This window comes from Procambarus clarkii, chromosome 19, assembly GCF_040958095.1.
Source record: "Procambarus clarkii isolate CNS0578487 chromosome 19, FALCON_Pclarkii_2.0, whole genome shotgun sequence".
NCBI classification, from domain to species: Eukaryota; Metazoa; Arthropoda; class Malacostraca; order Decapoda; family Cambaridae; genus Procambarus; species Procambarus clarkii.
In genome coordinates, this window is record NC_091168.1 from 28,970,076 (window position 1) to 28,982,868 (window position 12,793).

Genomic DNA, 12,793 nt, shown 5'->3' on the forward strand with positions numbered 1-12,793 from the left:
TAGTGTCCCCGCGGCCCGGTCCTCGACCAGGCCTCCAGCCCCAGGAAGCAGCCCGTGACAGCTAACACCCAGGTACCTATTTTACTGCTAGGTAACAGGGGCATAGGGTGAAAGAAACTGCCCATTGTTTCTCGCCGGCGCCCGGGACCACAGGATCACAAGTCCAGCGTGCTGTCCGCTCGGCCGACCGGCTCCTATAAGTAACTTAGTAAGTATAAGTAACTTATAGTAACTTACCTTTTTAACGCTGATAAAGCGACCTATTGAGAGGATGGGTTACCGAGCACCCAAGCCTCGCCCTTGCGCCGTACCCGCGTCTGCAATTCCCCCCTTACTCCAATGTCCTTTTCCCTAATGTGTCTCCTACTTTTTCTATACCTCATTATCGTGCTGCGGGAACACAAATATCTCCACTATGTTAGCCGAGGCCTGGGAACCCTATAGGCCTAGCAGGGAGCAAAATGTGGGTACGGTTACCTGGGTAGACAAGCGCTTAATGTACCAGCAGCGGCGGCGGGCTGGTCCGGAAGGAGTTGTTGGGAGTGGGAGTTGAGACGATGAAAGAGGCTGTTTGAGTGGGAGGGGGCAGGTGGTAGATGGGTGGGGGAGAGAGGGAGGATGCTGGGAGAGAGAGAGAGAGAGAGAGAGAGAGAGAGAGAGAGAGAGAAAAGAGAGGAAGAGAAGGTGAGGTGAACGGAATAATGACAATAAAACACAGGTGTGTGGAGGTGGTTCTGGTTACGGGCTATTCATGCCCGTGCCACCTCTTGGGTGGCTTAATCTTTATCAATCATCAGGTTCTGAAACGACGGAGCGGGATTGGAGAGGAACGGGAAGACGATGAAACATTCTCCAAGATGCTGTAGAGAAGTTCTTAGTGGGTAGGTGATAAAGTTGAGTAATTACCAGAATAATGGAAGGGGGGGGGGGAGAAGGGTTAGTGTGGAGGCTGGTATAGGCCTAGCTGGGGGAGGGTGAATGGGAGGGACAGGAGGTCCCTGGGGAGGGGGCTTAATGTGGACCGGGGGGGGGGGGTAATTGCTGGGCGGGATATGTCTAGATAATGGATTGGACAGAAGACCGGGAGAGCCAAGATACTGGACAGAAGACAATATGTGCAAGCTCATGTGGGTGCCCCACAAGGCCCCCTCCGGGTGCTGAATATTCTCTTCTTCGAGAATGAGGGTCCCTACAAACACAACCGGAGGTGGTAACACCACCCCCCCCTCTCTCTCTCTCTCTCTCTTTTCTATATATATATTATATATTTTATATATATATATATATGCGGAAAATCCACAGAGAAATATGAAAGGAGGTGAACGTATATATATATATATATATATATATATAATATATATATATATATGGACTACACTCACACGAAGATGGAATCATTTTAGTTAGCAATTGCAAGCCTTTATTTATGTGTGGTGGCCAGGTGTGTTTGTCAGTCCGTCATGTTGTTTGGGGCACCGTTATAGACACTGGTTGTGTTTGGCACTCTTCATTGGCACGTACGTGTGTGTGTGTGTGTGTGTGTGTTTGGACCATCACCCAGGAGGCCTGGTCAGAGACCGGACCTCGGGGACGTTGATCCTCGGTATCGCCACAAGGTAGAGAGGTTGGTAGGTAGCTAGCGACTCTGTTTTTGAAGTCAGGTTTAGAGAATAACCTTATTGAGGGGTTCCTGCCTCTTCACTGAAGGGTTCAGCAGAATAGAACCAGTGAAGAGCAGAGGTGCCATAGGCACAATCAGAGAACACTGTATAAACATCAGAGGTCCGCGGTTGTTCAACGTCCTCCCAGCGAGCATAAGAAATATTGCCGGAACAACCGTGGACATCTTCAAGAGAAAACTAGATAGTTTTTCTCCAATGAGTGCCGGACCAACCGGACTGTGGTGGGTGTGTGGGCCTGCGGGCCGCTCCAAGCAACAGCCTGGTGGACCAAACTCTCACAAGTCGAGCCTGGCCTCGGGCCGGGCTTGGGGAGTAGAAGAACTCCCAGAACCCCATCAACCAGGTATCAACCAGGTTCTAAGAGTCGGCAGCTAAGGGTAGAGACAATTTTCTTACGGGCTATTCATGCCCCTGTCACCTCTTGCGCATGACTTAATCTTCATCAATCAATCGGCAGAGATCAATCAATCAATCACCACTCGTAAAGCAGGGCGATGTTTACCTCCTTAGATGACTGTCGTTGGGGTCATTTACCTTAATTGGACAGGGCGTAGGAACGCCGCTGACGGAAGCAACGGAATTCCCGGATGAATTTAGCAACGGAAAAGTTTTTTCTTTTTTTTTTACCTGGGTTGTTTCCTTTAAAAAGAGTGATAAAGATGGCAGTGGTTCTTTCTCGGTTTCTCTTTTCCGGTCCCTTTCTGCACTCTCCAGTGAGTGTGTGTGTCTAGACTGACCCGCGGCATAGCTAGCAAGCCAGGGGAGGCTCGGTTAAGCCAGCAGCACCAGGATGACCTGAAGCCAGTAGCGCCAGTTTCATTTGCATTCAGAGATACAGTAGCCCACATAAAGCCAGAGATACAGTAGCCCACATAAAGCCAGAGATACAGTAGCCCGCATAAAGCGAGAGATACAGTAGCCCACATAAAGCCAGAGATACAGTAGCCCACATAAAGCCAGAGATACAGTAGCCCGCATAAAGCCAGAGATACAGTAGCCCGCATAAAGCCAGAGATACAGTAGCCCGCATAAAGCCAGAGATACAGTAGCCCGCATAAAGCCAGAGATACAGTAGCCCGCATAAAGCCAGAGATACAGTAGCCCGCATAAAGCCAGAGATACAGTAGCCCGCATAAAGCCAGAGATACAGTAGCCCGCATAAAGCCAGAGATACAGTAGCCCGCATAAAGCCAGAGATACAGTAGCCCGCATAAAGCCAGAGATACAGTAGCCCGCATAAAGCCAGAGATACAGTAGCCCGCATAAAGCCAGAGATACAGTAGCCCGCATAAAGCCAGAGATACAGTAGCCCGCATAAAGCCAGAGATACAGTAGCCCGCATAAAGCCAGAGATACAGTAGCCCGCATAAAGCCAGAGATACAGTAGCCCGCATTAAGCCAGAGATACAGTAGCCCGCATTAAGCCAGAGATACAGTAGCCCGCATTAAGCCAGAGATACAGTAGCCCGCATTAAGCCAGAGATACAGTAGCCCGCATTAAGCCAGAGATACAGTAGCCCGCATTAAGCCAGAGATACAGTAGCCCGCATTAAGCCAGAGATACAGTAGCCCGCATTAAGCCAGAGATACAGTAGCCCGCATTAAGCCAGAGATGCAGTAGCCCGCATTAAGCCAGAGATGCAGTAGCCCGCATTAAGCCAGAGATGCAGTAGCCCGCATTAAGCCAGAGATGCAGTAGCCCGCATTAAGCCAGAGATGCAGTAGCCCGCATTAAGCCAGAGATGCAGTAGCCCGCATTAAGCCAGAGATGCAGTAGCCCGCATTAAGCCAGAGATGCAGTAGCCCGCATTAAGCCAGAGATGCAGTAGCCCGCATTAAGCCAGAGATGCAGTAGCCCGCATTAAGCCAGAGATGCAGTAGCCCGCATTAAGCCAGAGATGCAGTAGCCCGCATTAAGCCAGAGATGCAGTAGCCCGCATTAAGCCAGAGATGCAGTAGCCCGCATTAAGCCAGAGATGCAGTAGCCCGCATTAAGCCAGAGATGCAGTAGCCCGCATTAAGCCAGAGATGCAGTAGCCCGCATTAAGCCAGAGATGCAGTAGCCCGCATTAAGCCAGAGATGCAGTAGCCCGCATTAAGCCAGAGATGCAGTAGCCCGCATTAGCCAGAGATGCAGTAGCCCGCATTAAGCCAGAGATGCAGTAGCCCGCATTAAGCCAGAGATGCAGTAGCCCGCATTGAGCCAGAGATGCAGTAGCCCGCATTGAGCCAGAGATGCAGTAGCCCGCATTGAGCCAGAGATGCAGTAGCCCGCATTGAGCCAGAGATGCAGTAGCCCGCATTGAGCCAGAGATGCAGTAGCCCGCATTGAGCCAGAGATGCAGTAGCCCGCATTGAGCCAGAGATGCAGTAGCCCGCATTGAGCCAGAGATGCAGTAGCCCGCATTGAGCCAGAGATGCAGTAGCCCGCATTGAGCCAGAGATGCAGTAGCCCGCATTGAGCCAGAGATGCAGTAGCCCGCATTGAGCCAGAGATGCAGTAGCCGCATGAGCCAGAAGTAGCCTCATTGAGCCAGAGATGCAGTAGCCCCGCATTGAGCCAGAGATGCAGTAGCCCGCAATTGAGCCAGAGATGCAGTGCCCGCATGAGCCAGATAGAGATGCAGTAGCCCGCATTGAGCCAGAGATGCAGTAGCCCGCATTGAGCCAGAGATGCAGTAGCCCGCCTTGAGCCAGAGATGCAGTAGCCCCGCATTGAGCCAGAGATGCAGTAGCCCGCATTGAGCCAGAGATGCAGTAGCCCGCATTGAGCCAGAGATGCAGTAGCCCGCATTGAGCCAGAGATGCAGTAGCCCGCATTGAGCCAAGAGATGCAGTAGCCCGCATTGAGCCAGAGATGCAGTAGCCCGCATTGAGCCAGAGATGCAGTAGCCCCGCATTGAGCCAGAGATGCAGTAGCCCGCATTGAGCCAGAGATGCAGTAGCCCGCATTGAGCCAGAGATGCAGTAGCCCGCATTGAGCCAGAGATGCAGTAGCCGCATTGAGCCAGAGATGCAAGTAGCCCGCATTGAGCCAGAGATGCAGTAGCCCGCATTGAGCCAGAGATGCAGTAGCCCGCATTGAGCCAGAGATGCAGTAGCCCGCATTGAGCCAGAGATGCAGTAGCCCGCATTGAGCCAGAGATGCAGTAGCCCGCATTGAGCCAGAGATGCAGTAGCCCGCATTGAGCCAGAGATGCAGTAGCCCGCATTGAGCCAGAGATGCAGTAGCCCGCATTGAGCCAGAGATGCAGTAGCCCGCATTGAGCCAGAGATGCAGTAGCCCGCATTGAGCCAGAGATGCAGTAGCCCGCATTGAGCCAGAGATGCAGTAGCCCGCATTGAGCCAGAGATGCAGTAGCCCGCATTGAGCCAGAGATGCAGTAGCCCGCATTGAGCCAGAGATGCAGTAGCCCGCATTGAGCCAGAGATGCAGTAGCCCGCATTGAGCCAGAGATGCAGTAGCCCGCATTGAGCCAGAGATGCAGTAGCCCGCATTGAGCCAGAGATGCAGTAGCCCGCATTGAGCCAGAGATGCAGTAGCCCGCATTGAGCCAGAGATGCAGTAGCCCGCATTGAGCCAGAGATGCAGTAGCCCGCATTGAGCCAGAGATGCAGTAGCCCGCATTGAGCCAGAGATGCAGTAGCCCGCATTGAGCCAGAGATGCAGTAGCCCGCATTGAGCCAGAGATGCAGTAGCCCGCATTGAGCCAGAGATGCAGTAGCCCGCATTGAGCCAGAGATGCAGTAGCCCGCATTGAGCCAGAGATGCAGTAGCCCGCATTGAGCCAGAGATGCAGTAGCCCGCATTGAGCCAGAGATGCAGTAGCCCCATTGAGCCAGAGATGCAGTAGCCCGCATTGAGCCAGAGATGCAGTAGCCCGCATTGAGCCAGAGATGCAGTAGCCCGCATTGAGCCAGAGATGCAGTAGCCCGCATTGAGCCAGAGATGCAGTAGCCCGCATTGAGCCAGAGATGCAGTAGCCCGCATTGAGCCAGAGATGCAGTAGCCCGCATTGAGCCAGAGATGCAGTAGCCCGCATTGAGCCAGAGATGCAGTAGCCCGCATTGAGCCAGAGATGCAGTAGCCCGCATTGAGCCAGAGATGCAGTAGCCCGCATTGAGCCAGAGATGCAGTAGCCCGCATTGAGCCAGAGATGCAGTAGCCCGCATTGAGCCAGAGATGCAGTAGCCCGCATTGAGCCAGAGATGCAGTAGCCCGCATTGAGCCAGAGATGCAGTAGCCCGCATTGAGCCAGAGATGCAGTAGCCCGCATTGAGCCAGAGATGCAGTAGCCCGCATTGAGCCAGAGATGCAGTAGCCCGCATTGAGCCAGAGATGCAGTAGCCCGCATTGAGCCAGAGGATGCAGTAGCCCGCATTGAGCCAGAGATGCAGTAGCCCGCATTGAGCCAGAGATGCAGTAGCCCGCATTGAGCCAGAGATGCAGTAGCCCGCATTGAGCCAGAGATGCAGTAGCCCGCAATTGAGCCAGAGATGCAGTATCCCGCATTGAGCCAGAGATGCAGTAGCCCGCATTGAGCCAGAGATGCAGTAGCCCGCATTGAGCCAGAGATGCAGTAGCCCGCATTGAGCCAGAGATGCAGTAGCCGCATTGAGCCAGAGATGCAGTAGCCCGCATTGAGCCAGAGATGCAGTTAGCCCGCATTTGAGCCAGAGATGCAGTAGCCCGCATTGAGCCAGAGATGGCAGTAGCCCGCATTGAGCCAGAGATGCAGTAGCCCGCATGAGCCAGAGATGCAGTTAGCCCGCATTGAGCCAGAGATGCAGTAGCCCGCATTGAGCCAGAGATGCAGTAGGCCCGCATTGAGCCAGGCAGATGCATTAGCCCGCATTGAGCCAGAGATTGCAGTTAGCCCCCGCATTGAGCCAGAGATGCAGTAATAGCCCGCATTGAGCCAGAGATGCAGTTAGCCCGGCATTGAGCCAGAGATGCAGTAGGACCCGCATTGAGGCCAAGAGATGCAGTAGCCCGCATTGAGCCAGAGATGCAGTAGCCCGCATTGAGCAGAGATGCAGTAGCCGCATTGAGCCAGAGATGCAGTAGCCCGCATTGAGCCAGAGATGCAGTAGCCCGCATTGAGCCAGAGATGCAGTAGCCCGCATTGAGCCAGAGATGCAGTAGCCCGCATTGAGCCAGAGATGCAGTAGCCCGCATTGAGCCAGAGATGCAGTAGCCCGCATTGAGCCAGAGATGCAGTAGCCCGCATTGAGCCAGAGATGCAGTAGCCCGCATTGAGCCAGAGATGCAGTAGCCCGCATTGAGCCAGAGATGCAGTAGCCCGCATTGAGCCAGAGATGCAGTAGCCCGCATTGAGCCAGAGATGCAGTAGCCCGCATTGAGCCAGAGATGCAGTAGCCCGCATTGAGCCAGAGATGCAGTAGCCCGCATTGAGCCAGAGATGCAGTAGCCCGCATTGAGCCAGAGATGCAGTAGCCCGCATTGAGCCAGAGATGCAGTAGCCCGCATTGAGCCAGAGATGCAGTAGCCCGCATTGAGCCAGAGATGCAGTAGCCCGCATTGAGCCAGAGATGCAGTAGCCCGCATTGAGCCAGAGATGCAGTAGCCCGCATTGAGCCAGAGATGCAGTAGCCCGCATTGAGCCCAGAGATGCAGTAGCCCGCATTGAGCCAGAGATGCAGTAGCCCGCATTGAGCCAGAGATGCAGTTAGCCCGCATTGAGCCAGAGATGCAGTAGCCCGCATTGAGCCAGAGATGCCGAGTAGCCCGCATTGAGCCAGAAGATGCAGGTACGCCCGCATTGAGCCAGGAGATGGCATGTAGCACCGGCATTTGAAGCCAGAGATGCAGTAGCCCGCAGTTGAGCCAGAGATGGCAGTAGCCCGCATTGAGCCAGAGATGCAGTAGCCCGCATTGACCGCAGAGATGCAGTAGGCCCGCATTAGCCAGAGATGCAGTAGCCCTGCATTGAGCCAGAGGATGCAAGTAGCCCGCATTGAGCCAGATGAGGCACAGTAGCTCCGCATTGAGCCAGAGATGCCAGTTAGCCCGCATTGAAGGCCAGAGATGCCAGTAGCCCCGCATTGAGCCAGAGAGACAGTAGGCCCGCATTGAGCCAGAGATGCAGTAGGCCGCATTGAGCCAGAGATGCAGTAGCCGCATTGAGCCAGAGATGCGTAGCCGCATTGAGCAGAGATGCAGTAGCCCGGCATTGAGCCAGAGATGCAGTAGCCGCATTGAGCAGAGATGCAGTAGCCCGCATTGAGCGAGAGATGCAGTAGCCCGCATTGAGCCAGAGATGCAGTAGCCGCATTGAGCAGAGATGCAGTGCCCGCATTGAGCCAGAGATGCAGTTGCCCGCATGAGCCAGAGATGCAGTTGCCCGCATTGAGCCAGAGATGCAGTATGCCCGCATTGAGCCAGAGATGCAGTGCCCGCATTGAGCCAGAGAGGCAGTTGCCCCGCATTGAGCCAGAGATGCAGTTGCCCGCATTCGAGCCAGAGATTGCAGTTGCCCGCTCAGTTGGAGCAGAGATGCAGTTGCCCGCATTGAGCCAGAGATGCAGTTGCCCGCATTGAGCCAGAGATGCAGTTGCCCGCATTGAGCCAGAGATGCAGTTGCCCGCATTGAGCCAGAGATGCAGTTGCCCGCATTGAGCCAGAGATGCAGTTGCCCGCATTGAGCCAGAGATGCAGTTGCCCGCATTGAGCCAGAGATGCAGTTGCCCGCATTGAGCCAGAGATGCAGTTGCCCGCATTGAGCCAGAGATGCAGTTGCCCGCATTGAGCCAGAGATGCAGTTGCCCGCATTGAGCCAGAGATGCAGTTGCCCGCATTGAGCCAGACACCCGCATTGAGCCAGAGATGCAGTTGCCCGCATTGAGCCAGAGATGCAGTTGCCCGCATTGAGCCAGAGATGCAGTAGCCCGCATTGAGCCAGAGATGCAGTAGCCCGCATTGAGCCAGAGATGCAGTAGCCCGCATTGAGCCAGAGATGCAGTAGCCCGCATTGAGCCAGAGATGCAGTAGCCCGCATTGAGCCAGAGATGCAGTAGCCCGCATTGAGCCAGAGATGCAGTAGCCCGCATTGAGCCAGAGATGCAGTAGCCCGCATTGAGCCAGAGATGCAGTAGCCCGCATTGAGCCAGAGATGCAGTAGCCCGCATTGAGCCAGAGATGCAGTAGCCCGCATTGAGCCAGAGATGCAGTAGCCCGCATTGAGCCAGAGATGCAGTAGCCCGCATTGAGCCAGAGATGCAGTAGCCCGCATTGAGCCAGAGATGCAGTAGCCCGCATTGAGCCAGAGATGCAGTAGCCCGCATTGAGCCAGAGATGCAGTAGCCCGCATTGAGCCAGAGATGCAGTAGCCCGCATTGAGCCAGAGATGCAGTAGCCCGCATTGAGCCAGAGATGCAGTAGCCCGCATTGAGCCAGAGATGCAGTAGCCCGGCATTGAGCCAGAGATGCAGTAGCCCGCATTGAGCCAGAGATGCAGTAGCCCGCATTGAGCCAGAGATGCAGTAGCCCGCATTGAGCCAGAGATGCAGTAGCCCGCATTGAGCCAGAGATGCAGTAGCCCGCATTGAGCCAGAGATGCAGTAGCCCGCATTGAGCCAGAGATGCAGTAGCCCGCATTGAGCCAGAGATGCAGTAGCCCGCATTGAGCCAGAGATGCAGTAGCCCGCATTGAGCCAGAGATGCAGTAGCCCGCATTGAGCCAGAGAGACAGTAGCCCGCATTGAGCCAGAGAGACAGTAGCCCGCATTGAGCCAGAGAGACAGTAGCCCGCATTGAGCCAGAGAGACAGTAGCCCGCATTGAGCCAGAGAGACAGTAGCCCGCATTGAGCCAGAGAGACAGTAGCCCGCATTGAGCCAGAGAGACAGTAGCCCGCATAAAGCCAGAGATACAGTAGCCCGCATAAAGCCAGAGATACAGTAGCCCGCATAAAGCCAGAGATACAGTAGCCCGCATTAAGCCAGAGATACAATAGCCCGCATTAAGCCAGCAGAAACAGGGTGAGTTAACAAACAAAAATCCAACAGTCTCTGGGTTGAAACTTGAGGTTGAAGCCATCGAAGCTTTGGCTTCCTCTGGTAAGCCCAGCCCGTCCTCCAAACAAAGATCCAAAAGTGATTCCACGCACCCGCCAAACCCCCTGTTTATGAATGAAAAGCGGTTTACACACAACCCGTCCTCGACTCAAGTCCATTACATCCAGCGGTCGACCCCACAGACGCATTCATAAATTTTAACATGCTGTTCATTCAAAACGGGAATTTTCTCAAGTATAAATTAATATTATAATAGCATATTGTGCATATATAGGCATAGGATAGGTTAGGTTAGGTGTTTAGGTTCTGTTGGCGATTATTTGTATTTGTAGTACGTGGGTGAAGCATTTATGGCGTTGTGATTCGAACAAAATTCGTCAGTGAAGCACTTGTTCCGGATATGTTCGAACGTCAGCAGTTGTGAGTCGTGTGTAAACCGCTTTTCATTCATAAACAGGGGGTTTGGCGGGTGCATGGAATCACTTTTGGATCTTTGTTTGGAGGACGGGCTGTTACACACGACTCACAACTGCTGACGTTCGAACATATCCGGAACAAGTATTTCACTGACGAATTTTGTTCGAACCACAACGCTATAAATGCTTCACCCACGTACTACAAATACAAATAATCGCCAACAGAACCTAAACACCTAACCTAACCTATCCTATGCCTATATATACACAATATGCTAATATATTATAATATTAATTTATACTTGAGAAAATTCCCGTTTTGAATAAACAGCATGTTAAAATTTATGAATGCGTCTGTGGGGTTGACCGCTGGATGTAATGGACTTGAGTCGAGGACGGGTTGGGTAAGCCAGCATATCCACGATTAATTAATCCCCTAATTCCTAGACAAGTCTAATACAACCCAACAGCCCTCTCTCTCCTCCCCCTCCCAATGGCCCAGGAAATCCAAAGGTGCCGACAGCAACTTAGCAAACCACACTAGGCCTATGACCCCCAGGAGCGTTTAGTAAGCCATTAGGCCTAAGCAGACCTCAAACATGGCACCCGGGTAATCCGAAGCTCACTTTCTTCACCACACGACGTCAGGTTGACCTTCAAATGGCCCTCCCCCCCCCCCCCACTAACTACGCCTCCCCCCCTTACTTTCCCATCGTTTCTTTATGGACCTCATTCTTGACCTTATGACCCAACCTGCCGCTCTTAATGACCCTACCTCGGCTCGTATATCCCGCCGAATAGTCGCCTCCGCCGTTCCGAGTCGATGCTTGGGTGATTAAAGGTGAAGATGAAGGGGCCTTGTTACTTTGAGGCTGCTAACTGGTTATTGGACCTATAAATGACGGGCTGGCTCCAATATGGCCATTTTTGGAGGGGGTGGGGGGTAGGGGGGTTAACCGCTTTAATTTTTTATGCCGTTGTGAGGGGGGTTGTGTTAGGTACAAATGATCAGGCCTATTGGCTGGTCGACCAGGCTTCCTGGCTAGTCGACCAGGCCTCCTGGCTTCATGGCTGGTCGACCAGGCTTCATGGCTGGTCGACCAGGCTTCATGGCTGGTCGACCAGGCCTCCTGGCTGGTCGACCAGGCCTCTTGGCTGGTCGACCAGGCCTCCTGGCTGGTCGACCAGGCCTCCTGGCTGGTCGACCAGGCCTCCTGGCTGGTCGACCAGGCCCTCCTGGCTGGCCAAAACTAGTTGTTTAACATGTAATAGTTAAGCTCTGCTCAGGGGTGGTTAAATTGCTGTGTATTTAAAGAGGTATATTGCAATGTATTTTAAGTAGTGTCTTTCTCTCCCCCTCCACAGGGCGAGCCAGCTGGCGGCGCCACCCACCTCCTCCTCCTCACCAGCGCGACAAGAAGAACGCGAGCGACGGCGCCGCCGAAGAAGGAACTCCGGTGACCGCGACAGAGAGTCCTCAGGACGCAGGGACGGGCGGTCCAAGAGCGGCGGGGAGGAGCGGGAGGAGAGGCGCGCCCTGCCCACCGATTATCGAGGGGCGCTCTCCAAGTTCTCCCCGCCCGTCCCTCACGCTCTCCTCAAGAAGATTGGCACCAAGGATGTCCAGGGCCTGGGAAAGGTTAGTTACCCCTTTCTTCTAGCCTCCGTCTAGTTACGTTTTCTATGGTGAGCGCTCCGTTGAGATCACAGCTGGGTTGTGGTTGTGGTGGTAGGAAGAGGAAGAGTGCGGTGGTTGTGGTGGTAGGGGGAGGAAGAGTGCGGTGGTTGTGGTGGTAGGGGGAGGAAGAGTGCGGTGGTTGTGGTGGTAGGGGGAGGAAGAGTGCTGTGGTTGTGGTGGTAGGGGGAGGAAGAGTGCGGTTGTTGTGGTGGTAGGAGGAGGAAGAGTGCGGTGGTTGTGGTGGTAGGAGGAGGAAGAGTGCAGTGGTTGTGGTAGGGGAGGAAGAGTGCGGTGGTTGTGGTGGTATGGGGAGGAAGAGTGCGGTGGTTGTGGTGGTAGGGGGAGGAAGAGTGCGGTGGTTGTGGTGGTAGGAGGAGGAAGAGTGCGGTGGTTGTTGGTGGTAGGGGGAGGAAGAGTGCGGTTGGTTGTGGTGGTAGGGGGAGGAAGAGTGCGGTTTTTTGTGGTGGTAGGGGGAGGAAGAGTGCGGTGGTTGTGGTGGTAGGGGGAGGAAGAGTGCGGTGGTTGTGGTGGGTAGTGGGAGGAAGAGTGCGGTGGTTGTGGTGGTAGGGGGAGGAATGAGTGCGGTGGTTGTGGTGGTAGGGGGAGGAAGAGTGCGGTGGTTGTGGTGGTAGGGGGAGGAAGAGTGCGGGTGGTTGTGGTGGTAGGGGGAGGAAGAGTGCGGTGGTTGTGGTGGTAGGGGGAGGAAAGTGCGGTGGTTGTGGTGGTAGGGGGAGGAAGAGTGCGGTGGTTGTGGTGGTAGGGGAGGAAGAGTGCGGTGGTTGTGGTGGTAGGGGGAGGAAGAGTGCGGTGGTTGTGGTGGTAGGGGGAGGCAGAATAGTCTCTCGCGGAGTCTGCTAGGTAGTAAGAGAATGAAAACTAAAGACATTAATAAGACCGTAAAAAGGTGTAATAATACTCTGTGAATGACTTCCTTGTAGACGTTCTGTGCTAAAGGGGGGAGGAGGGAGGAGGGGGGGGGGG

The 12,793-nt window shown here is 54.2% G+C and overlaps 1 protein-coding gene across 1 annotated transcript in view; it reads left to right on the top strand.

Annotated features, from left to right (window-relative positions):
* LOC123757380 (uncharacterized) overlaps positions 1-12,793 on the top strand; it is a 759,793-nt gene that overhangs the window by 696,579 nt on the left and 50,421 nt on the right. The window contains exon 3 of the mRNA XM_069327407.1: positions 11,500-11,773. Within this exon, the coding sequence (XP_069183508.1) occupies positions 11,500-11,773 (274 nt within the window). The remainder of the gene's footprint in view (positions 1-11,499; positions 11,774-12,793) is intronic.